The 27,175-nt window shown below is 36.1% G+C and overlaps 1 protein-coding gene across 1 annotated transcript; it reads right to left on the bottom strand.

Annotated features, from left to right (window-relative positions):
- Nucleotides 1–385: 385 nt before the first annotated feature.
- On the bottom strand, nt 386–27,175 carry LOC141353210 (solute carrier family 12 member 3-like). Its single transcript, XM_073859687.1, has 26 exons — nt 26,995–27,175; nt 26,634–26,720; nt 23,070–23,145; nt 22,829–22,924; nt 22,169–22,308; nt 20,356–20,466; nt 20,140–20,251; nt 16,708–16,838; nt 16,503–16,587; nt 16,200–16,357; nt 14,590–14,697; nt 14,367–14,490; nt 14,159–14,260; nt 11,971–12,126; nt 10,483–10,582; nt 10,289–10,400; nt 9,883–10,017; nt 7,685–7,791; nt 7,509–7,591; nt 7,313–7,399; nt 6,141–6,239; nt 3,528–3,639; nt 3,365–3,451; nt 3,138–3,270; nt 2,746–2,813; nt 386–1,519 (listed from the first exon to the last, which is right to left on the bottom strand). The coding sequence occupies exons 1-26, from the start codon at nt 27,106–27,108 to the stop codon at nt 1,381–1,383; spliced, it is 2,862 nt and encodes a 953-aa protein (XP_073715788.1). The 5' UTR covers nt 27,109–27,175; the 3' UTR covers nt 386–1,380.

Raw genomic sequence — 27,175 nt, forward strand, 5'->3', positions numbered from 1 at the left:
CCTGATGTGGACTTCCTTTCTGGATTACACAACATAACTTTGTTGTGAATTACACTATTTAACCACATTTAAGTTCCCGCAAGTCATGTGACTGGCTTTATTTGTCTGCATTTTGTTAAAGAGAGCAACAATCAACATGAGCAAACACACAAAGACTCAATGGCATTTTTGTGTTTATTTGAGAATTATTACATTTAATATGTTATGAATCCTCATTTTATGTTGCTGTTTGTTATGCTTGGTTTTCATGTTAACAATTAATAGAAAATAGACATTCTCCATTGCATTCAACTACTTTTCATTTTTAAAAGTAGATCAACAACACATTTTTAATTTATAACAGATATTTAATTCATAAACATAATAGTATTTATATGCAGTTACATTTTCTAAATTATAAACTTTTTTATTAATAAAAAGTAATTTCACAAAATAAGAAACAAAACTAATAAAAACATTTTATATTTATAAATTGCATGAAACTTTGGAGGAAACAAAATAGATATTTTTATTATGTACCTTCCATTAATTACATGGTCTGAGGGGTACCATGTACCCTGTTCAAATTTGTTTTATGTTCAAACGTTTATGGTTCATAAGGTTCATAGTAAGCCAGATCTGCTTAAAATTCTAACCATTAAATCTACAGAATATTATGTAGTATGAACTTTATTAAGCAATAGTATACTGCTTTATTTATATATACGCTGCTGTTCAAAAGCTTAGGTCACTTACGTAAAATGTTTCTCATAAATTATAACTGTGCAAAACATATTAATGTCTTTCATTACAAAATTAAAATTGTATTAAATAAAACTGTATTTGAAATAGATTACAGTCAGTCAGTGAGCCCAGAATAGATGGAAACTCATCCAGTACTAAAAGCATCTAATGGTGAGACATAAGAAGCTAGATAAAGTGCCATACATTTTTCAAATTCTAGACAAAGGATGACTACATTGAAGATACAAAAATATAACAAGTTTTGATTTAGATTTTTTTCTCACTATTTCACTGTTAAAAAATAGAATAAAAAATTACAGCTAAAGTGTCAAGAAGTACTGTGACCTTCCCCTACATATGTATTTTGTGTACATATTTCCTGTATAGTCTGTTTGTATCTTCTCTAATAAAGCAAGCAAAAAAATACATGGAAATAAATATGGTCATTAAAACTTTGTTAAAGTCAAATATTAAATGTGTTCTGAGTTTGCCGTCGCTCTTAAATACTTCTTAAAAAGTTTAAAATACTGCTACAACCTGAAAGGATGCTCACGGTTATGTTAAGGGCGAGGCCATGCATGGTAATCATACAATCTGTAGTCTACACTTTTATTCATAACCCAGAACAATTTTCAGTGCAGTGCATTTGTGTGTGCTTTACTGGCAGTAGAAGGTCATGACATTTTCTTGATTTCCTCGAATGAGCATGACAGGACAGTGGATGCCATAGCTTAATGCTTCCAACCAGGCCATATAGAGAGAACTAGGGCAATTAACACCAGGGACTGGAAGAGAACTGTAACAAAAATGTATTATGAATAATTAAAACACTATTATTATAAAAATAACATGTGTTTCTCAAATGCAAAGAGCCACAGCAAAAGGAGAAGAACAAATAACATTACAGTTGTTTAATGATATTAGACAGAGTGTAAATAGAGGGAGCCTTATACTACTTGCAAGAAACAGACCAAAGTTAGCAGTGTGTGCCTATAGTGTGTCTCAACAATGTCTCAAACTTTTCTCAGATACCTTATCAAGTCTCTTATCAAGTAATTTCAATATGAACTTTATATTTCACACCAAATTCTTCAAAGAATACATTAGATGATCTGTTCTATCTTCATTTGTGAGCCATTCTGGCAAAATGAGTCGGAATGCGCACAGTTTAATTTTGAGGTAGAGGCAAAAGAAAGTATAATGTTGATTTTTTTGTCCACAAACGCGTATAATCCGTGAAATATAGATACATAGTGACCGTCTGTTATAGTCTGTGATAGTCTATTGTTTACATCACATTTCGGTAACACACTGTATATAGGATTACTCCGGGTTCCAATAACCACGTGTTAAAACTTTGTTTTTAAAAGTAGGCGGGAATATAATCCATAATATCCAGAGCCATATCCATGGCTCTGATAATATCCAAATTGCTGTTATTTCTGTGAGACATGATGACAGCACAGTGTATCAAGTGACTGCTCTCTCTGTGCTCTCTCTAGCTCCCTGGTGGGTGGAGACCTGCGAGTGGGGTGGTGGGCGGGAAAATTCAAACTGAATGTGACGAAGCGGTTAGTTACGTCACAACGAAGCTGAGTTTGAACTTGCGCAATCTGAGACTCAAGGCAGAGGACATTCAGAAACCTGTATCTCACTCAAAACAGCATGGATGGATTTTTTTCCAAGTTTGTATGCGTGTGGGAGCATCAAAGACACAAATGAACACCCCAAAACCCAGAAAAAGTGAGTTTTTCATAATATGGGCACTTTAATAGAGAATGTAAAAATGTAAATAACAAATTTTTGGAAATCTGCTCATTCTGACTCATTTTGCCAGCACGGTTCACATTTGTTTTAAAAACTTTTTAGGTAAGCAATTTGTCAGTTTTGTATTTGAACAATTTAGGAGGCAAACTTGATACGTAAGCATAACTGTAAATAAGATTACAGTTAAATTCTGGTACAATGACCAGCTATGCTGTTTTTTTCAACAGGGTACTATGTGTATGCATCTATACTTACATTACAACCAGAGCAGCATGTATTGAGTTCCTCTTAATGATTTCATTTAGTCGCACAGACCTCTCCACCTAAAGATGTTAAATAGAAGAACATTTTTATTATGTAGCTCAGCATGTATGGTACAACTTTGCAACCGCAAGATCATGGGTTTAAAATACACATGCTGGTAAAGTGTAATCCTGTCTGTGAAATACAGGCTAAAATGTTAAAATTAGGAGCATTAAAGTTTGATTTAAGTGATTGATTTCACTGCAAATTCAATATTTGACATGACCTTACTCAGACAATATTAATGCTATTATGGTTATATTTGTACATAATGTTTTTTTTTACATTATGTAAATGCTATGTGAATAGCTGTTTTTTTTTAAGTCAAAAGTACACACACACACCTTGGGTTTCATGAACTGAAGGTCTTTGTTTGAAACTTTCCATAGACTTAGTCTCTTGAGTTCCTGGATGTCCCCTACCGTCTGTTCTTCATTTAACCTGAAGGGGAAAATGTTGTCCTCATACCGTTGCAAACTACATTAAAAGACAAAAAAACACCTGTAACCTCTATGTTCTTGTGTGCATGTTTCTATGTCCAAGTATTAGCATGTTTGTAAATGTTTCTTACTTTTTAGCAAGTGGCACTTTATCCACATCTGTTATCACAATGATGTCCTTAATTTCCAGACGGAATTTTTGTAACAGCATTTTCATGCTGTAATAAGAAAAAAGTTACAGCAAAGATCTGTTCATTTCTGCATATCAAACTAGAACTAATACCAGATACATACTCTTTACAGTCTTCCTCCATTGTATCCTTATCTCCTAAGATAAACACTCTGATTTGGGTCTTTTTCCAGCACTTTCTTCTGGTTAGCAAATATGGTACTAAAAGAGTCAGACCTGAAGGAAAGAATTCAAAATGAGACAAATATGTATTGTATCCTATGAAATAAGAAATGCATTAAAGTGTACCAGAACCCTTAATTTAAAAGTAATTACAGCGTTTGTATAGTTTATATATTTATATATATATATGAAGAGTTTGGTTCCAAAACGCAATAAATCCATTTTGACAAATTTCGGTAAAAACGTGTTTTCTATACCAAGAAAGTGACAAGATGAAAACCAGTATTTTCTGTTACAAACTTTCACATAGCATCTTTAGGTTATAAAAACATAAAAAATTCAAATCCATAACTTGATTTTCAAAGATTTATTATAAAAACTAATTCTTTTTTCCACAAAATGCAATAAATCCATGACAGTTTTTTATTTCAAAATGCTATAAATCTATTAAATTAATGTATAAATGTGCATTCATCTTTACCATTTTATATTTATTTAGTTGACTAGTGGTATACAATGATTAAAAAATAAACATTAATGGCATTAACCAAAACACTTACTTTGTTATATTAAGAACACAATGTTTTAGCATGAGAAGCTTGATGCTGTCTGGAGAGCAAGCAACCGAGTGCCTCTCGCGGAAATTATTAGCTGTTGATGGCTTACGTTTCTTTCCCGTCACAGAAAACCATCACAGGTTTGGCAATGCTATTAAAGTATTATTTTGTTTTGTTTGTTGATCACGAAGTACAAAGTAGATGAGGAAAACTAGGACTCCGTGTACTCAGCGCGCCGCCATGTTTGTTTACATTGCGTGAATGGTCCGCTGTAATATCAGAAATGGATTTATTGCATTCTGTAAAAAAGGAGCTGTGGCGTTTGTCGCATTTTGGGAAAAAGGGGAGAAAAGATGACAGAATATCACGGCGGGTATTGGATTTTGCGTAAAATTAATTATTTACTTTTAACTACTGACCTGATATAATACTGATTTTGGCAGTAACTCATTTTTTTCAAAAATGGCGTTTATTGCGTTTTGGAACCAAACTCTTCATATATAGCCACTATTTACCCAGCAATATACTGATGCCACCCTGATGCTTGTTTGCACATGCTCAATGAACAGCATGCAGTTAGGGCTATGCTGAAAAGAAGCAGCAGACTACCACTATCTGGAATACTTTACTAGGACCGTAGAATATTACTCCTATCACCTAATCTGGCTTTTGCTCTGTGCTTTGTTTAAACACATTGCCTGATGTTTTCGACAAATAAATAAACAAATAAAATACATAATATAAAGTAAAGCTGTTGTTGATATAGTCTTAGGTTGTGCTTACATGCTGAAAAGTCTTGATGATTAAAAAGGTAATTTCTTTCTTTTTATATTTCATTTAAATCAGTGGTGCTTAAACTGAGGAGTTTGTAATTCTACAATTACAAACATAAATTTTCCATAGTTTTGATGTCAATTTGACATCAACTACAGATTTCTGTATGTAATGGATGGACGTGTGTCAGATAGCGAAGTGTTTGGTGGATGCTCCCTGTAGAATGCCCTGGAGAAAAGAACATTCAACATCCCGGCCCCTTCTCTACTTCCTGGTTCTGACCAACTTGCACCTTACATCATTGTGGCAGATGAGGCATTTCCTTTAAAGGATTACCTCATGAAGCCATATCCAAACCACAGGGTAACTGTTGTGCAATGCATCTTCAAGTACAGACTGTCACAGGCTCGGAGGGTGGTAGAAAATGGCTTTGGCATCTTAGCCAACTATTTTCGAGTCTTTCTAACTACCATAAACATACAGGACACAGCCAAAGTGGAGGACACTGTTTTGGCTGCACAACTTCTTGCGGACTGAATGATGTAATGAGTACATGACAGGTATTGATCAGGAAGGACCGTATAATGCCATTGTGCCGGGGAAATGGTGACAAGACCTGACCTACAGCGGGCCTCCCTGCCATAAGGAACGAATACCACAGCATGTGCCAAGCAGCACAGGTATGAACAATGTCATTTTTTAATTCAGAAATTAAGTCACAAGAATAAAAAAGGGCGGTCCCTCTTTACTGTCTTTGTTTTGCTTTTGTCACTTCTATTTTTCTCATTTCTATTGTGCTCATTTACTAAGCTGAACAGCCATTTGGAGTTCTCTTTCGCTCCACAGCCGATTCAACATGAAGAATCAGCCAAAAAACAGCTGATGATATCTGATGACATCTGATACATTTTTGACATACTGCATCTATCATGTTTCTTGGTACATTTCTTTATACCTTTATCACTTAAACTTCAAAAAGCTGCATGGTAAAGTACATCGTTTTCTGCACATTTAAATTTAAGTCTTTTTTAAATTTGATGGTTCCATAGCTTGTGTGAACTCATGCAATAGAACAGTGTCCATCTGATGCACACTAAGATATCATGTTGAAAGCACTTTTCGGTCATCGTTTAAGTATAGATTTTCGGCTACTTTATAGTAAGGATAGGTGATTTTGGACATATGGCTTTAAGTAGTTTAATTATTCAAGCAGCTGTTTCTCACCTCCATCATCAGCAATCCAGTAGATATCTATGGTCTTCCTTCCCTGTTTTGTCTGAAAAATGGTCTTAACCTGCACATTGGGAGGACCATCAGAAACATCTGCAGAGGGAGACAAAAAATTAACATGAAATTCACATAAAACCTGCAAAAGAAATTTAACACAAGCATATGTACCAGGCACATGTACTAAACTACTATGATCCACAGTTTTGATGGGATTTTGGTGTTGATGTGAAGTGTTGTGTCCCTTTACCCATAGTGTTGTCCATTTTAGTGATGTGCAACAAAGCACAGAGACACAGCTATTAATTTTCATTTATGCATTTTATTTTAAAACTTGAAAGTGGTTACATATCTTCTCAGTAAAGCATTTAAAATGGTCTGATACAAGCATGAGCCCTGAGGCTTTTACAGCCTAAAAGTCATCTTATGTTGGGCAATCAAATTTTGTTGCTTTTTTGTTTGTTTAACATAAAATCGTGTAAATATCATAATGATTAATATTAAAAAAGCCTGTAAATATTTTCTTTGTTAAAGTCATCAATACATATAACACTGCAATTGAGTACTGTATGTAACTTGATTTAACGTCCGTATAAAGTCATTGGTAAGCAATTGTTGAATAAATAAGAATGTTTTCATTCTCATAAATGGCTGCTGTTGTTAGGACAGTGTAGTTAGTAATGTAGATGGGTTAAAGTACAGATTTAGTTGTAGGAGTATTTAAGTATTACATTAATGGCCAAATTTATTTAAAAACAAAACAGAGATGGACATTATTAAAGTATTTTTACTTTACCCAAGTACATTTTTCAAGTATCTATACTTAGCTTTTTTTCTTTAGAAAACTTTTACTTCACTACATATTAAAGCATAGTATCATACTTTTTTATATTCAATTTTATTAATTTATTACCTAATTACATAAAAAATCTTGTGCCTTTTTAGTATAAGTTTTACTTTAGTAAATGTAAGGAAGTAAAAAAAATATTTACTTTGGTATTAAATTACTTGTATTATAAATGTTGTGTAGTAAAAAGTATCGAATGTAGTGAAGTATATTTTCCAAAGAATAACACTGATGAAGTACAGATAATTAAAGAATGTATTTAATTAGTAAGTAAAAATACTTCACTCCTGTTCATCAAAATGTAGCAGAACATGTGTGTCACCTGAACGTTGCTCAATGTCGCCATTTTCCGATTGTGTTACTTCTTCTGCGTCAAATGCCGGATTCACAATTGAGGGAGGTCCACCTGCTACTCCACAACAGACAGTGTCAAACTTTAGCTTTACTTATCTTCCAATTTTATTAAAATTGCAGCATCAAACAATTTTCTAGACACTGAATGAGACACATGTACAAACCTGCACTTTTCAAATCATCCGTTACATCTAATCCATCCATCATTCTTAGAATAGCAATGCCATAGCTGTTGTCAAATGCATTGCTAAAAGAGAAAACTAATTGAATAACAAAAGAAAAATAGGACTGCACAAAATAAAATGTAACTTTTTTTGGAGAAAACGACAACTGTACTTACTAGATTGTGTTCACGTAGTCTTGTAAACTCTCAGGATTACATTCCTGCCAGTTTGTCATATATCCCAAAACAAGGGTATTTGGCTTCATTTTACCAAGACCTGATGCCTAGAAAAACAATTGACGAGAAGAATAAGAAGATCAAAAATTGTGAAACAGGGACACAATAGCCATATTCCTTCAGAGGCTTTATTTTCCGGAAAATATATGTATATGGCATCAAAGGGCCAGGTTAACTAAACAGGGCAAATTAGCATGACAGCGCAAATTCATAAAAGGGTTAGGGTAGGGTTGCCATGCTGGATGCCATGGTACAGGAGTGGCCTTAGGGCTTCCTGTAGTTTTCCCCCAATTGCTCTGCTCTTAGGAGTTCTGGAGAGGGTCCGCCAGCAGAAGGCGCAGCTGTTGCTCCTAGCCCCGTGTTGGCCAGCCCAAGTATGGTTTTCCATAAAGATTACACATTAAGGGGCGGTTTCCCGGACAGGGATTAGACTAGTTCTAGACTTAAACACTTTTAAGAGCTCTCCAAACTGAAAACAACTTGCACTTACATATCGTAAAATACATCAGGGCCCTTTGTTTTACCTCAAAATGCACACAGGTAATGTTTTTAGTAAGGCATGTTTGTTAAAACTAGTTATATTTTCTAATTAAACTAAGGCCTAGTCCTGGATTAAGCTAATCCTGGTCTGGGAAACCGCCCTTATGAGTTCTGATTTTTGAAGGGCATATGGGTGATCATGTCTGGAGTTGAACATTCAAACGCATATGCGTCTGTGAGTACAGAAAACTGCTCACTTTAGCGCCTTTTTTGCAGTTAAATTGTTTAAAATTGACCCGATTTCCAAGCTTAACAGTACATTGTGATTGGCCTAAATGTGAAGCTCCTTACCATGACTGTGGTGTTTATGTCAACAGGCCCAGAAAGTAAACTGTTGTTTACAATCCGTGTGTTTGTTGTAGTGCAAGAAACTTGGGTAATGGTTTACTTTGTATATTAGTAAGGTATGAGGTAGTAAGTATTATGCAAAAGGTACAAATCCCACTTACACACCAATGGAAACATACAATTATGAATCGGGTAATTGGTGCCCTTTAACTGCTCAGTAGGCTCAGTTCCCTTCGGTTTTTACAGGAACAGGGCTGCAGCAGGGCTGTCTCATTCGACCATTAAGGTTTATGCGGCTGCTATATCTGCTTTCCACACTTTAGTGGACGGTCACTCATTAGGTAGAGACCAGCTAGTTATGCATTTCCTGCATGGCATTCAGAAGCTGAGGAATGCGAATCATTCCAGGACCCATGTGTGGGATCTGACCATGGTGCTGGGGGGCTTATCAGGGGCACCATTTGAGCCTGTGGATACAGTGTTGGAGAAGTTCCTCCCTTAAGAGGGTAGGAGAATTAGGGACTCTCTCAGTTTCACCAATTTGTCTAGAGTTTGCTTCAGGAATGGTTAAGGCTTTTCTATACCCTAGGTCGGGTTACATTCTTAAGGTTCTTAACAACATAACATGCCCTATAACTTTGCAGGCATTCTGCCCTCCACCCTTTAAGGATATAAGCCGAAGGATGTTTAATTTATTCTGTCATTTATTCGCTCAGAACAGCTAAGTTCAGGAAAACAGAGCAGTTATTTTTATGCTTTGTATCGGCCCGGAAAGGTTTGCTGACTGCAAAGCTGACTTTGTGTAAATGAATAGTTAAGGCAGATAGTTGGGCACGTGCCTCGGTCCATGGGTGTAATGCGGCACTGCTCACTTTTGTACAGTTTTGTGTTGGATCTCATTTCTACTCCCGGATCTTGTGTGCTCAGGTCTTAGTTGTGGTTTTCACACACAGACAGGTACTTGCGATGTGCGTTTTCACATTGCCTTTATACTTCCTGGGTTCTATGTCACCCGGCGAGCCCAAAATTGATTGAATTAGATATACACGTTCAGACACGCTTATGCCAGAGGTGTTTCCAAAGTGTCTCTATGGGGACGTAGCATCTCTTCCCTTCTCAGCGAACAAGAGTTACATATGTAACCTGAGATGTTTTATTGCACTTATGTAGTGCTGTTATTGTGTTGTTCTAATTGCTTTTATTGTTTACTTCTTTGTCGAAATCAAACCATCACAAACATTGTTAATGGATAATGGGGAGAGGAAATGCATGAGATGCAGGTATTAAAAACAGATAGCATATAAGGTTACCTGCATGAGATGATGTGACCCTTCCTTCAGACTGTCAGCAGTGAAGGCTGTGTAGAAAGCACAAACTTTCCTTTTAATTAGCCAATCAATCAGCATTTCTGTACTCTGCTGGGGCAATGTTGACTTTTCGTCCTCCTGAAAGTGCAAGAGAATGAAATAAACTACTTAAAAAATAGACTCTAAAAATAGCTAGGCTGTTTCAATTCATGGTTGGGTAAAATATGGATAAACCCAAATGGAGGGGTTAAATTATATGAGGTTGTTGCAAGAATGTAGATGCTGTAATTTACAAATTCAGAGTTACAGGCAGGTTTATTTTCATCTTACATAAAATGTTGGAAGAAATGTCTTTACATTTCCTTAAAATGTCAGAGCTTCATCCATGTTGTACAGTAATGCTTCGTACCTTGATAATGTTTCCACAGATCATCAGGCTGATGTTTTTAGTGAAAGTGCCCACAAAGTCTACCAGAGCGGGACGCACATTTGGAGGACCAGTCAGAACAAGACACTGAGGCCTAGAAGAGTATTGCTTAAATAAGTATAATTTGTAGCAAGTATAGTCATGTTATTTGGCTTGCTTTTAACTTCAAGCCTCACCTGAAATTTTTGACATGATCTTCAACATTTGACAGAGACACAGATAAGGACAAAGCCATGTTGTAGATACCTGCCTGGTAAGATGAACCCCAGTTCACATCTAGATACAAACGTAGACAAGAACATGTATGATATGTACATATTTATTGTATATATTAGAGTATATACATGAGCATCTCAATGAATTAGAATGTCATGGGAAAGTTAATTTATTTCAATAATAGGTGCCATATCCTGCTGGAAAATGAAATCCGCATCTTTAAAAAGTTGGTCAGCAGAAGAAAGCATGAAGAAGAAGAACATTTTTTGGTAAATGGGTACAGTGACTTTGGTTTTCAAAAAACACAGTGGACCAACACCAGCAGATGACATTGCACCCCAAATCATCAAAGACTGTGGAAACTTAACACTGGACTTCAAGCAACTTGGCCTATGAGCTCCTACACCCTTTCTCCAACCTCTAGGACCTTGGTTTCCAAATGAAATACAAAACTTGCTCTCATCTGAAAAGAAGACTTTGGACCACAGGGCAACAGTTCAGTTCTTCTTCTCCTTAGCCGAGGAAGGACGCATCTGACGTCTGTGGTTCAGGACTGGCTTAACAAGAGAAACTGTAGCCAAATTCCTTGACATCTGTCTATGGTGGCTATTCATTGTGAAATTAACCCAAATTCTTAAATAGATTTTGTTTGACAAGCCTCTCAAGGCTGCGGTTCTCTCGGTTGGTTGTGCAACTTTTTTCCACACTCTCCTTCCACTCAACTTTCTGTTAACATGCTTGGATACAGCACTCTATGAACATCCAGCTTCTTTGGCAATGAATGTCTGTGGCCTACCTTCTTTGTAAAGGATGTCAATGATTGTCCTCTGGACAACTGTCAGATCAGCAGTCTTCCCCATGATTGTTAAGCCGAGTGAACCAAAGCCTGAGAGACCATTTTGAAAGCTTTGCAGGTGTTTAGCTGATTGGCATGTCACCATATTCTAATTTATTGAGATTGGTGAATTGGTGTTGAGCCAAATCTTCACAATTAAAAGAAATAAGACTTAAAGGGGTGGTTTCCCGGACAGGGAGTAGACTAGTCCTAGACTTAAACACTTTTAAGAGCTCTCCAAACTGTACAACAACTTGCACTTACATATCTTAAAATACTTCAGTGACTTTGTTTTACCTAAAAATGCACACAGGTAATGTTTTTAGTAAGGCATGTTTTTTAAAACTAGTTATATTTCCTAATTAAACTAAGGCCTAGTCCTGGATTAAGCTAATCCATGTCCGGGAAACTGCACCTATGTCCTTCAATTGGTGTGCATTGAATTTATGTAATACACAAGTTCCACAATTTTATTTGAATCACTGAAATAAATGGACTTTTCTACGACATTCTAATTAATTAAGATGCACCTTTATATCCTATCACTTATTATTAAATGTAAAAATATGCATAATGTTTTGTAATTATATAGATAGACAATGAGAGCACTTACGAGGTTTTTTATACATAACGTAGCCTAAGAGAAAGAAGATAATGACGAAAATGACAAGTGCAGTCCACCACACGAAAAGAAACATGAGGATAAAACACAAAACAGCAGTCAACAGAGAAATCCAAGCATTGTAGTAACGGTATGATGGCCTCCAGCCTGCAGGAATTCAGAGAAAAAGAGATAGGATAATTAGGAAACAAATCATACAGAAAGCTCTGGATACAATACTGTGTTTACATTTTGAAATATTTTTAGCTACAGTTTGCATGTAAAAAAAGCTTTACATTTTATATAATCAATTATTTTCTTGTCTAATTAAAACATCAATTAACCAGTTTCTGATTAACCAGTTCTATTTGTACCAGTGCAGGCCCAGCCACCAGGTAAGCGTCACTAGGTCCTTTTATAGGTGGACTTCAGCCCCCTGAAATTCTGCCCTGCCATCCTAAATATTGTGATTTATTCCACAATCTGTGCACAAATTCATGATTGCTTTAGTCCCTTTAAAATCTCACATTAAAACGGCGGTAGGTTCCGGCTCCACCCTGTCTTTTAGGGCGCACTCGTACTACCCAAAACGTGCCTGTTTGGAGGTTCGGTTGATTAGTGTGATCGCTCTGTACCTTGCCCGGGCATGGTTTGGTTAAAACGCTGGCCGGCTTGCAGAGGTGGGCTTGAGCGCGGTTCACTTTGGCTCAGGCGCGGAACGCGCAGTGTTATTGCAAATCGCGCCAGAGCGCAGTTCAAAAGGAGAGGAGTCAATTGCGCGACCACTCACTTTCATCTGCCTTCGTAAAACCCATCTGATGCACACAGCAGGGTTATGTGAATGTCTGAACTGCAAACATGACAAGAATTCAGCATTTTTGATGCACGCTTTAGCAGCAAGGGCATTAATACGACGTCAAGCCCCATATATGGTAAAAACACTTTGGCAGAAACCGCTATATGATCAGTCCCGTGAGTTTAAATTCGCCATATATATATAGTTTTTCATTTCAATTTCATTGCGACTTTAATGTTCGCTAGGCCAGAATTTATGGTGCAAATGCATTTCCATCTCCCATTATTCTAAATTTTTTGCGAATTAAGAGAGTGTTTTAAGTCTTTGCTTTAGTTGGGCCTTTGACTCTTGTGTTTCAGTGTTAAGTTTTCTTTAACTATTGAAGCAGTGCTTTAAAATACAGCTGTTATTGATGAAGCAAAGATCTAGTGGGATCAGGTAATCGTTGTATGCTTATATAAATAGTTCTTGTGTGTGCTGCCTTAACAATGTGCACTGCAAAAAAAAATGCCTTTCTTACTTAGTATTTTTGTCTTTCAGTGTCAATATCTAAACTTTTTTAAATTAATATGCATTTTGTTGATTAGCAAAATTACCAAAAAACTTAAAGCAAAATCACTGGTGTTAAAATAACACTCCTGTCTATATAACCAATGTCAGTAAAACTCAACATATATACATAAGGAGTGTTTTCATACACCAGTGATTTCCCTGTGTGAAAGTGGTAGTATTGGAAAGTGACAGCATTTAGGGACAACAAATCAGCAAGATGACATAGTCACTGAGTGGGGGGCGTAAAAATTGCCAGCGCTCTTCTGATTCGTTAGCTGAAGACGTTTAAACTTACTAATGTAAGCACAAGAACTGTGCTGCATCAGATGAAGTGATGTAAAGCATCCACCCACCACTACTGGACTGTGGAGTAGTGAAAACATGTTCTGTGGAGTGATGAATCATGCTTCTCAGTTTGGCAGTCAGAAGGGCGAGTCTGGCAGATACCAGGGGAACGTCACCTGCCTGACTGCATTATGGAATGGGGTTGTTTTTTAGAGTTTGGACTAGTCTCTTTATTTCCAGTAAAGAGCAATCTTAATTCTGTATTGTTACAACGCTGTGCTTCCAATTTTGTGGAACCAGTTTTTGCTCGATTAGTTCAGTATAGAACTTGACTGGCTTGGTCTATGGTTATAGTGCACAGTCAGAAATAGCAAATCAATATTGTCGTGACTATTGTGGTGACAAAACAATTATTCTAGCTGACTCTCATATGCAAATCCTAAATTTTGTATTTGTATTAAAATTTGCATTAAATGTATGTTTTTTTTTAGTCTAGTCTACTATTGCAAACAGTAGTGGAAATGTGAAGAGTGAACCTAAAGTCTTTTGTGACAATATAGTTCTTACCAGGGGATTTCGTGTAAGATGCATGAAAGCAGCTGAAGTTAATGAGACCAAAACAGCAGAGGAAGACGTTTGAGATCAGAGGAGAGATGGTGTTCAGATCACCTAAGAAGTCCAAGATAATATTTAATATTTATAAGGCACAAACACAATAAGAATAGTGTACCTTTGCAATAATGTGGTATAAAGTTTAGAAAATGCAGGAACTCACCAATGAGGATGAAACCTAAAGCTATAATAAACATGAGAATGTAGCCACGCAGAGGTTCTTGGTTTTTCCCATAACCTTTCCCAAAGAATCCAATGTAGGGGTAGATGTTGTCTTGACACAAACACTGTGGCATTAAAGTCAGAAAACAACAGTTACTCTACAACAATGGACTGCATGCTGAATAAATTCATCTTATTGTGAAAGAAACAAATGCACTGTTTACCTGAAAAACTTTGGGGGCCGACACCAAATAACCCAATGCTGATGACAAAGTGGCAGCAAATATTCCGATTATGATTAAATACCCACTTGCTGAAACTTTGGTAAGTATCTAGAAACACAAGAGAAATAGATATTAGTCTTAAGGCCTAAGTAAAGTTCAATTTTTATGCATATGCAAAAAAATGCACTCATTTTGCTTTAGATTTTATTAGGGGCCAATCACACCAAACGCGTTTATGGCAGTTGCAGGCGCCTTTTTTGAATGATATTCTATGGGCAGTGAGTGTATGGGCGCTGTTTATGCGCGCCGAACACCTTCCGGTTTTTGAAGGAGCACTGAGAGCGGAAAAGCAGCCGATGCCATTCGCGCCTTTCCATTGTCCAATTGAATGAGGGGAGAGGCGGGCCTTACGTTGTGGTGAGAGAAGTTTACAGTTGCTTTGAAGAACCGGACTCCACTCGCTCACTCTCTCCTGCGTGTTTGTGCACCTCTTACCCTCAAACAAGGTCAGAGCAAGCATCCTCTTTTTAAAGTCTCTGCTAATATGACAGTTAACAGCAAAAGAGTGCTCACGCTTCAATATGTGATTGACAAGACAGCTGACTCTGTGTTTGCCTAGCAATATAAAAAGCCGTGTCGCACTGCTCTTTTTTAAAAAAGGCAGTGTGTCGCGCCTTGCGATTACAAGCGTTTAAAGCGCATTTGGTGTGATTAGCCCCTTGGTAAGAATTAACAACTACACTGCAAAAATTATTTTGTACTTAATATTTTGTCTTGTTTTCAGTAAAAATATAAAAAACAATCTCAAATCAAGATGTATTTTCTTGATAAGCAAAATTAACTAAGAAATGAAGTCTAGTTTTTAGACAAGTGAATTTGTACAAGCAAAAAAATAATCTGCCATAGAAAAAAGCTAATTTCTCTTGAATTTAAGTGTTTCAGAAAAAAGTGTTTTCTTCTTATCTAATTGGCAGATTTTTTTGCTTGTTTTAATTCACTTAAATTTAATGTTTTTGTGTATTTTCTTAGGTAATTTTGCTCATTAAGAAAATACATCTTAATTAAATATTTTTTATATATATATTTGTACTGAAAACAAGACAAAAAAATAAGAAAAAGTAATTTTTGCAGTGTTGCAGTTAATTGTTTCTAGTAAAATCTATATCAAAATGATTTAACATTTTTTCGGCAACATGAATGAAGACCAATTTTCTTAATCTCAATATTGCGCTCATGATTAGCAGAGGGTCTGCATTAACACTAATAATGTTGTAAATAACGTTCAATTTCTTGGACTACACAGCATGGTGAACTATCTCTTTAAGTAAACATTGGGAGTTTACTTCCTTCTGAAAACTGATTTCATTCTTTTTTTATTAATAAATACAAGACAGAATACAATGCAATGCCATAAGTGTCTTTTTCAGCAGGCCTTAATTGTCTTTTTTTGCTGCCTTTAAACCATAGCTAAGGTATTTGATGGCTGGTATTTGATTACAGATTACAAAACTTCACGTGCTGGTTTTCAAAAGAGAACTATGAAGTAAAGTCTAGTGTGACCAGTATTAAGAAAATTGTTGTTTTGGTTACAAAATGACTCAAGCAATCACCTGTAAATCATTTATCATTCCAAAGTTACAGGTTTGGTTCATTTCACAACTGTCAAAATTCCAGACTAGTTTACAGCCCAGACCACTGCATTGGATTGAAGAGTTGAGTGATAAAGTATCATTTAGAATTCCAGAAGCGTCCTTTACAACAGTTGCAGCTGAAAAAGATAAGTCATCTTTAGTTAAAAAGACTCTTATACAAGTGTGTGTTTTTTTTTTTTCAAACAATCAGATGCATATTTAATTTAATCAAATCAAAATTAAAAGATTTATAAAATGCAACAAATGAAAAAATAGTCTCACCACATGTCGCTGCGATAAGTAAATAGCTCAAAGTGGTCCCTAATATGGCAAGCAATGTGCCTTTAGGAATTGCACCTGCTGGGTCCTAAATAACATTTAGCACATGCATTATTTTGTAATTTTTTTTTAAATATACAATATATAAAATGTCAATTTTAAATATTTTCCTTTACCGATTTACTTAATACTTTAAATTCTAAAATACCTTAAGATCCCCACTGATGTTGACCCCATACAGAATTCCAGTGACACCAGGGAAGAAAATGGAAAACATATTGAAGAAATTTGCATCTTGGCCTCGGTATGAAGGCAGTAGATTTGAGACAAAGACCTCAGCTGTAGAAACAAAAATGTTAGTTTTTATTATATACAATCATTGCTGTAAAAGGAATATAAGACTTATCAGAGTAGACAAGTGATGCATTCTCATGCTGGTCCAGGTTTGTTTGTGCTGGTTAGTGCTGGTCATCTATAGACACTGGACCAGCATAAGCTTTTTAACAGTGGGGTTTTTCAACAGGCATGATATAACACTTTTGTCCAATTGTACTTATACTTTATACATGTTCTGGGGTGCGTTCTCCGATAACGTTGTCTCTTAGTGCGCTAGGAAGACTCTTAAGTTAAACCTTAACTACAGGTTTACCTTTCCTACGTGTGTTCTCCGAACTATACCTTAGGATGTTGCTTAAGGTAAACCTTCTTAAGTTCGACCTTAGCGGGTGCTGTCCATGGTGGAGGTGCTGAATAGGTTGATATCGATTGCTCGACAATCAATTATTCACTTCATATAATAGGTTTCGCTGCGTTATGAGATAGCGGTGTTCTTTATTAAATAAACATTTTAGAAATAGTTCAAGTTCAATTTATTAGAAATATCTGGTAAAAAATATTTCAAATTGCAAACAACTAAATTCAACCTTCTATATTTTATATCAAACCCGTGCAAAACCCGCAACTTTATTTCCAAACGTATCATGTTTAAACTGCTCCAATTCTTCCGCTATGCCTTCACTTGAAATGATAATTTATATTAGGGGTTCCCAATAAGTGTGTTGCACAGGGGAATAAAGTGGGTCGTGCAAGTACTTGGTTGTGCATTACACTTAAAATATATAAAAACAAACTGTTGTTGTTCATTAGTTCATGCGTTTATTGTGCTTAGAAGCGTCGTTACAATGCGGATAAAGCTTAATGGACGCATTTCTGGAGCCTGTCTGTCTACCTCAAATATAACATATAATATATATATATATATATATATATATATATATATATATATATATATATATATATATATATATATATATATATAATATATATATTATGATTACTTTAGATTTTAGCTTTGATTAGTTTTAATGTGGAAATTGTGTTGACCTTAGGAGACTATACAAGCAAGTGCGAAGTTTATTTTGAATGTTTATAAAGAATATGGCATGCAGTTGCCTCAAAGTTATAAAACATTAAACAACTTCGATGCAAAGTCGAATTAACATTAATAATCATAATTATTTTTTGTAATTTTACCAGATTTATTTATGCAGCTAAAATACTAGCCGGTAGACTAAGATTTAACGGATATGAAATGCACAAATGAAATAGTAGGATTCGCTGTATAGCTGCCACTTTCACCAACTCCATCAACCAAAATTTATTTTTTAAATAGTTTCTTAATCCTGTAGCATTTAATAGTTTGCAGTTGATGTCCCTTTGGAAAACATAATTAAAAATCTAACAACCATCAATGTAATGATGTCTAATTATGTGAATGTTTTATTCTTTAAATATAAAAATATTTGCTTAATTAAACACGGAGTGTATTGCATCTTTTTTTTTTTTTTTACAAATATTTAGTTATATAGACTGCAATGTAAGCTTTTATGAAAGTGATGGCCCCTAGTGGAGTCATGTGGGATAAGGTAAAGCTAAGAGTGCTTCACACCAACCTTCCGAACGAACGACTTACAGAAGTGATACGTAACTAAGAACGTTTCGGAAAACATGTATTAGCGATAAGGTACAGCTTATGGTACAACTTAAGAACGACGTAGCATTAAGGTAGTTTCGGAGAACGCAGCCCTGGACATTTTAAACATCAAACGTAATAAATTAAACAGATCAACCTTAAAGGCAGGATAGGCAGGAATTATCAAAAAAAAAAATACAAATTTGTTTAAACTGTCTTTATATACCAATACATAAGTAAAATGTAAGTACTCTGAAAAAGAGAGTATTAAACTTGAGTGTCTGTAGACATTTCACGACTGTTTTAAACACAGCTTATTATTTCCATTTGGGAAGAAACAAATGATTGGCTTGCGCGACTGTCTGTCTCTCTCGCGACCATGGCTACCACCACTGTTGCTACAGGATCTGCCCACACATGCGCACACCCGATTGATTTTAACGTGCACGAGAAATTCTAGGAAGAGCAAAAGTATGGCAGAGAAAGAGCATTCAGAATTTGCAGTACCTGCATATGCAGTCAGCGAAGGCAAACAAGGCAAAAAAAGGAATAAAAAAAAGAATTCAAACGAGAGTAAATATTGCATGGCTTTTCCCTGAGTCGATAATGCGGTAGCGGTATTGTCTCCGGAGTTAGTCCTCATCAGAGTCAACAATGCTTTCATCACGGAAACTCTTAAATGCAAAACACCTTATATGTTATGAATCTTTCACGAAATTCACCTTCATCACAGTGTAACTGATGGTAATGAAAAAATTTGTATCAATGCAACCTGTTTTTAGCTTTGTCTTATAAATATAACTAGCTTGTTTGTTAACGAATCAAACCAAATATATTTTAAACTTTACCAGTATCGATATGCTAGTGAGTATAGTAAGTACTAAAAGCCATCCTATTTGTTTATATTCATAGTGATAAAGTTAGGTGTATTATTACATGTGATTCTGACATGATGTTACTACATGCACCGTGCTCCTTCCTCTCCGCTCGTCTCAGGTAAATGCTTCTCCCAGCAGACCTGGTCGGCGTCGCACGTTCATGTGTTTTGGGGGCGTGGCTTTAGAAGAAACCGTGATAGGTCTACAGACCCTCGATATTTATACTCTTTTTCAGAGTACTTACATTTTACTTATGTATTGGTATGTAAAGACAGTTTAAACAAATTTGGGGAAATGTTTTAGGCTTTTTTAGACTTAAACCTGCCTACTCTGCCTTTAATATTCCTGTACTGCCATATTACTCAAAAGTTGAATACTCTTTGGGAGTATGAGGGAAAGAAAAGGATAATGAAGGAGAAATATTATTAGGAATTAATACAAAGATCTAAGGCTGAGCGATATGATGATATTATGGTATATCGACAATGTCTTGCAAGTTTTGCGATGTCAATTGAAAGAGTGTTTTTACCCCTGAGTGTTTTCTGGTTCGGTTAATTTACACATAAACAGACGATCCAAGACCACCTACTGTAGACAAGTTATTCTCGCCTTGATTACAACTCTGTATTGTTTCTCTTATGGTGCAAAAGAAATGTGGCCCAGCTTGAATAACCCAAGAGACCAGCCTAGAACAGCTACTGTAACAAGCTAAGGCCAATGTAGCTGTTTTTTTGCAGCTGGGTTCAAGGCAGATTTAGTTTAGCATTACATGTTTACTAAGCATACTCACAGCGGTAGCTAAAGAATCCCACAGCCTGCTTTTCTTTGGAGGGTGGAATAAGTGTCCCCACAAAATAATTTGCTAAGGAGACTATTACACAAAGGAAGAACACAATCTGAGCCTGTGGTTAAAAAAAGAGAAAGAAGAACGGATGATAAAAGTTATTTTGTTTGCAAGATGTGAAATGCTAAGTGGAAGATAAAATAGAAACAGAGGACGGAATACCTTGGTCTCCCATTCCATTCCAGCAAATGTGATACAAAGGAGAACAAAAACAGTAATTGTCCCTATAATTCGGACATCATTAATATGATCCACCATCTGTACATTGTGTTCCTTAAAGAGAAAAGAAATATTATTGTGAATTTCAAATGAAAATATCCATGTCATATTTCACAATGACAATCATGTTCATTTTTAAAATCAATAGCTCATTACTGTTATGCCTCTGTTTTTTTCAGTACGGTTATGCCTCTAATGACCCACCATTGCCCCTATGAGCACCTGACAGATATCACTGCATAAAGTGCAATTAGAGAAATCCCACCTGATGCAGTAAAAGCACTGGATTGAAGGAATGGACATGCTGTGGAAAACTGCTTGGTAAATTTTGAAAGTGCTTCTATGCACTTTTTGTCTGAGCAGAGTGTGCAGCCATTCAACCAGAGGCGGACAGAGTACACAGGTTCATTACTTGAGTAAGAGTACAGTTACCCCTTGCTAAATTTTTCTCAAGTACAAATAAAATACTGCAGTCAGATGTCCACTCAAGTAAAAGTAAAAAGTACTTGTTTTTAAAAGTACTTGAGTATCAAGAGTACAAGAGTAAATTTTCAAATTTTGTATTACTACTGCCACAGTGCACATTGAACCACGTGAGATGATTGACAGCTGTACAGCAAATGATAGAGCTCTGAGGTCAAATCTGACACAAATCAGGAAGAGGAGACACATCTCACTCCGTTCGCTCTTTAAGCTCTTTAAATCGTATAATTCAGAGGAAAATGAATAGAAATCTTATTCTGTAAGAAATCTTATTCTGTATTCTGTAAGACTAAATATTTTACTAACATGTGATAATTAATCATTATTTCTTCAAATATGCGCACCATTGTACTAATAGCCCTGGCGGATTCTGTATATTTTATGTATTTGAATACAAATAAACCGGAGAAGACGAGAATGAATGTTTGATGATTTCTATTCAAAATAACGAACGTTTCAGATTAATTATTTTGCACTCCTGGCATAAATTAAGAAATTAATGTCACTGCAAACCAGTTTAATAACAAACAGTGGTCAAATGCCGAAGCTGGAATCTTAAACCTGTCTTGTGATGCTGAGTTTGTCCAGATCAAGTAAGAGTGTGATGTTTTGAAGAGTAATGAATTTTGAACAACAATAATCCGGGATCACCAGTGATCCCTGCCACTCTCAAGAGGTTGAATTTTTGTAAGCGGTGATGAAGCTCTGTTTTGGTAAACACAGCAAACACTTAAAGCGAAAACTATCATTAACTTGTTTAGAAAATTAAAATAGTATGGCGAGGTGGAGCCAAGGGTTGTCACATTCCCAGGATGGACTTGCTGTGTCTTCATCCATTGTTTCGTCCATGATTTCTTCTCTTATCTAAATCTGACTATTGGGACTTTGGCGGAAAGCTGAAGGTGATAGCTGATAGGCTGTCCCAATCAGTGGCGCCTGCACAATCCAATCACGTTTGAGAAAAGGGAAACAACAAATCGAGGGTTTCTGCAATTTTTCTTTTTTCCTTTTTTTTTAGAAGAAGTAACGGGTACTCACGGTTATGGATAGAAATGTAGTGGAGTAAAGAGTACAATATTCGCTTCTCAAATGTACTTGAGTAAAGTCATGAGTACTCCCCAAAAATAATACTCGAGTAAACTACAGATCCCTCAAAATTTTACTTAAGTACTGTACTCAAGTAAATGTACTCCATTACTGTCCGGCTCTGCATTCAACAATAAATTAAACACAGTACAACAATTTAAACACTTTGTTAATGTGCATGTCTTACTGCAAGAACATTGGTGACAGTCTCTGCAAACCCCACTGTGTTGAGCGAGCAGGCGAGAGCATTGGCAAATGAGAAGAGTAGACCAATGGGTGCTCCCAGCTCAGGACCCAGACTTCGAGAGATGACAAAGTATGTGCCACCTGAATACATATGGAAGCATATGGGTCCCACATTTCAGTTTAGAATTATGTTAGTAAAATGCCAGTACAGTATATAAAACAGCAATGGATTTCTGTTTTTTATTTTTCAAATTTACATTTTCCATACCATGTGCAAGGTTTGGTGCAAAATTAAAAAATCAAATACAAATTCTCAGCCCTTGCTGGTTTCTATGTAAGCCATTCAGTGTTTGACCTCAAAGTACGTGAGACCACACTTCTCCATATGCTTTTGATTCGCTTTCGCAGTACTTTGATTTCATCTGATCGCCATGCGTAGCACCGCATGATGGGCTAAATACATGTTTTGACGAGTTTCACATTCATGCCCCCCTGAAAAAGTAGTGACCGGCCGCTACTGGGTCACATATTTTATAAAGCATTTGTGGGTGAACTATCCATTTAAGGATCATGTTTTTGGTGGAAAACCAGACAAAAATGCAGATTATTTTTAATATACTTTTTTTTTAAGTGAAGCTGATAACAAGACACTGTAACTCACCAGAGTAAACCTTCCCATTGGTGGAGATCGCTGACACTGACATTGCCGTGAATGTTGTGATGGCAACCGACATGATGATTATGACAAACGTAAGAACTGTAAGTAAAAAATCAAATTTAAGGAATTTCTGTGTGTGAAATTTGGTGACTTTGATTGACGTTTAATTCAAAATTTAAATCAAATGGTTTAAGAGACATCTGGAAAATTTTTCATGAAAAGAAATGGATAATGAATTACTCACTAACTCCAGCTTGAGCTGTGATCCATGGAAGTTGTAGAAACATAGTGACTCCCCAGATGTTTACCATAGTGCGGATCTAAAACACAATAGCAGCAAATTCATTATAGCAATTTGTAATTTTGAGACATAGTTTTATTAAAGCTCATTGTTAGATGCTTTAACGTTTTTAAAATAGTTCAGGTCAAATGTAACATAAGACAATTGTTGCCATACAAGAGTATAGAGTATGTTTGTTATGTTATGCCTGTATGCTGGTCTGACTGGTGGTTAGTCTACCAGCACAGGAAACTGATTAACACCCTTTCACTTTTATTTGTGTAATAACAACTAAACTTTGTGGGGTTTTTTTAAATAAAGAAAATATACAGGGTGTGCTTTCAGATGTCTCTGCAGAGTAAGAAAGTTTAGAAAGTTTTTTACCCACTGTCATCACTTCATGAAGCAACAAATGTGTTGTCTTTGTTTATTTGCTTCTCTCCTGGCTAACATGAGAGTGGCATGCTTACATTTAGGAGAAGCAGGCGCTGACATGTGTGGCTTAATCAATCAGATGTGTTTACACATGCCCAGAAATGCATCCCAGACCACCTTCTGAAGTGGTTTGAGCGACTGGATTTAAATCCGTCTCGAAAACGTTTCAGGGCATTTACACTTGGACTTTTTACGATCGGTTACTGTGGCTATGAAGAGCGAATTAATTCATCCAGTGCATTCTTTCTGACAAGTAAGTATAGGTTCTTTTTTTCCTCACTATTTACCATAGTTTTACTATAATGAACTTGCAGTCTCAAACTGTCGTTTTGGAGTCAGATTGAAGGCCATTTGCATAAACAGTTTTACTGCAAATACAGTGGTTGTTGTGGTGAGACCATTGTGACTATGGTATATTTAACTATGGACATATAACTTCATAGGCTGTGACATAGAGCCCGCTCCCACAACCTGCGTGTTCCACTCCCGCCCGCGCCCGCAATATTTGTGTCTACTCCCGCCTGCTCCCGCGGATTTTCTCAGAGCTTGTGAAAACTGTACACATATGCATGCTCATACAAAACATCGGTTCAGATTAACATTCAGAATAACAGACTTTCAACACTATTGTGTTTAAAATTAGGGATGTGCACGAATGGTCGAATATTTGATCTGCAATAATAATTCTAATGGAAAAGATGCTATTGGAATGTTAGTTTGTTTTTTAATGCGCCACCGCACTGACCGCAGGGTAAATGCTATTATTCATTTAATGTTTTCACTTCATGTATTGTCTTTTACAGTCTTTAATGTAAATATACATCAAAATAAATTACATATGTATGAAAATTTGTTTGTATGTCTGATTGTTTTGGCAATTCAGATCGCAGACTAATTTAAGTATTTAGAGTTTTAACACCGGGTTGTCTGTTTTTGTCCACCGGCTCAGGTTTAATTTAGAAGTGCTTATCCGCCGCATCAGAGCGCATCATGAGAGATTTGTTAGCTTCTTGTTTTGGCTCATTTTATTTTGTTATTACAGCTAAACGGGACAGACATGGAAAACGAAACGGAGAACATTTATTATATGCGGTGCTCTATATGGAAAATGAAGCGGAACTGCAAATGCCTGTTTAAGCAGAGTTTTCTCCACTGGCATTAAGAACAGGCTTTCACCAAAGCAAGTAGGCTAAATATGGTTGTCCCCAGACAGCAGACGACTCTGGGCCGGATCCGCTTCGGATCTGTGCCGAAGTCAACAGCTCTGGCGCTGATCCGGTGCGGATCCGGCCCAGAGTCGTCTGCTGTCTGGGATTTCTTCATAAAAACATGTCAAACCAAATAAAGAAGATATTCATATGCCGACCGTGCAGTCTGTTATGTAGCCTATGTTTATTCGTTCGCTCCGGGCTCTTACTTGGTGTTTCGAGTCTTTTTGATAGCGTACTTTGTCATGTCCTCAATCTTTAAACTTTGCTTGCGTTTGGGGTTAGAGTATAATATTTGCTTTACTATAATTTCTGTAAGATCAAACAGTACTGAATTCGTACTAACGACCGCATTGAAACCAAGGATTTGACTCTGCCTTTGCTCCGCGTGGGGTTTTACCCAGTTAAAATGACATAATTTTTTAAGCAGTGTTTTGTAACATTAACCGTTAAAACAAAACCTCAGTTTTCAAATGTATACTGCATGATAAACACGCACCAAATGATTAATTAAACAAACAAACAAACAGTTTAACTGTTAACAACCTGATTTGTCACCATTGCTCACCAGTTCTTCCAGACGCGAGGCACATAGTGTATAACAGCACTGGGCATGTGCTTCCAGAAGTTGCCACGGTATGTCCTACATAATGTTTAGCTTAATTTTCTTTTCAACTTCATGCATTGACCCCATTCTATTACATGCAAAATCCCACTGGGACCCGGGCGTCTCCCGCAAAAAAAATCTGACCGCCCACTCCCGCCCGCATCAAAGGTGAACCCGCCCGCTCCTGCGAGATTTGCGTTGGGTCCCGCGGGAGTCCCGTCCCAATACAGCCCTCTACTGTGACGTGGCAAATCACTGTAGTACATTTTGACTGTTGGTGTATCATTATTACTTATAAGAAAGTGTATTTTAAGACTGAAACTCTAAAGGACACATGAAAGCAGTGCACAAACTAACGTGGGGTTAAATGTACAGTAGCACGGCCTCTTTACTTATTATACAGGGACAAGCAATCTTTGCTTTCGTTTTTTTCTTCATGTCAGAAGATGATCTGTGAATTTGTGAAAAGTCTGATGTGTTTTCATTAAGCTATTGATAAAGAGTGTTTTGGAGGCATCAAAGTAAATTTCTTCATCATGTTATTTTTTTTCGATTTCTGAGTTGGGTGTGTAAGTTATCAAATCCAACCTTATATTTAAATCACTGTCTTGTTACCTAAGACAAAACACCCTTTTGAAACATGTCAGCAACTCTTAGTAACTTATAGCTTGGATTGAATTTTTTTTTACACAGCAGGGATAGTTGTCACAGTGTTACAATCAAGCCTCAGGTATACAATGATGAAATGAAAATAATGTAAATACTATTAATCAAATTAAGATTACTGTTGATACAATATCAGAGGAAATAACTGACAATTATGATTTTTTTTGTCTTGATTGTGCAGCCCTTTCAAAAAATCTATTTATATGCATTGATTCATAATACAAGGATGGTTAGATGAAGGATCATGGATGGATAAATATGTGGATATCTATCTAATATAGGAAGATATATAAACATTATCCACCTTTAGTATATATACAGAATTTTATTAAATTATATGTGATCAAACTAAATTTTAGCAGATGTTAAAACATACCCTCTGTTTGTTACAATTAACCCCACCTATGGGGTAAGTTGTAACGTTTGCACTTCAGTTACTTTTGTATTAATAGTAGGTCCCACAAACAAACTTTAAGTGTTCATTTGTAGCAGATATTTGGGTGTTGATTGGGTAAAAATTATTAATCTAAATTAAATATTTTTTGAATGAAAGAGCCAAAGCCAAAAAGCGTTACTTTGTTCCCCGCTCTCCCCTACATGTTATTCTCTTACCATAACTCCCATAATCCATCCAAAGCGAACAAGCTTGACTTTTGGTCTCTCATCTTCTGGTGGAGGGGGAAGATCCTCTTCACCTTGCTAGGTTTACAAGAATACATTAAGTTTTAATTTTAACATTCAAAAATGCAAATCAAAAGCAAAAAAAAATAATTTGTTATTAGTAGATTCATACTCTGTTGTACAATCAATCATACTTAGATAACTTCAAAATGTCCACCACTGCAATTTATAAACAATCAATTTACAGATATTATGTAAAATGTCGTTAATTAGATTCAGTTATGCATTGTCAACAAAATTTATTAGATATGTATTTTTCATAAAACTAACCACAAAAAGGGGTTTCACTTACTGGTTTGCGCAAAACATCTAAAGTTGGTCTCGTACTCTTCATACGTCCCGTCCATGTGTCTTTGGAATAGAATTCAAGCTTTGGCACAGGGTCTAGCGGATTATAAAAAGACATTTTTTTCTTCTGGTCTTCTCCATAATCTGCATCTTCTGTCTCAGCAACACCTTTAGGTAGATCAAGG

The sequence above is a fragment of the Misgurnus anguillicaudatus genome, chromosome 21 (assembly GCF_027580225.2).
Source record: "Misgurnus anguillicaudatus chromosome 21, ASM2758022v2, whole genome shotgun sequence".
Taxonomy (NCBI): Eukaryota; Metazoa; Chordata; class Actinopteri; order Cypriniformes; family Cobitidae; genus Misgurnus; species Misgurnus anguillicaudatus.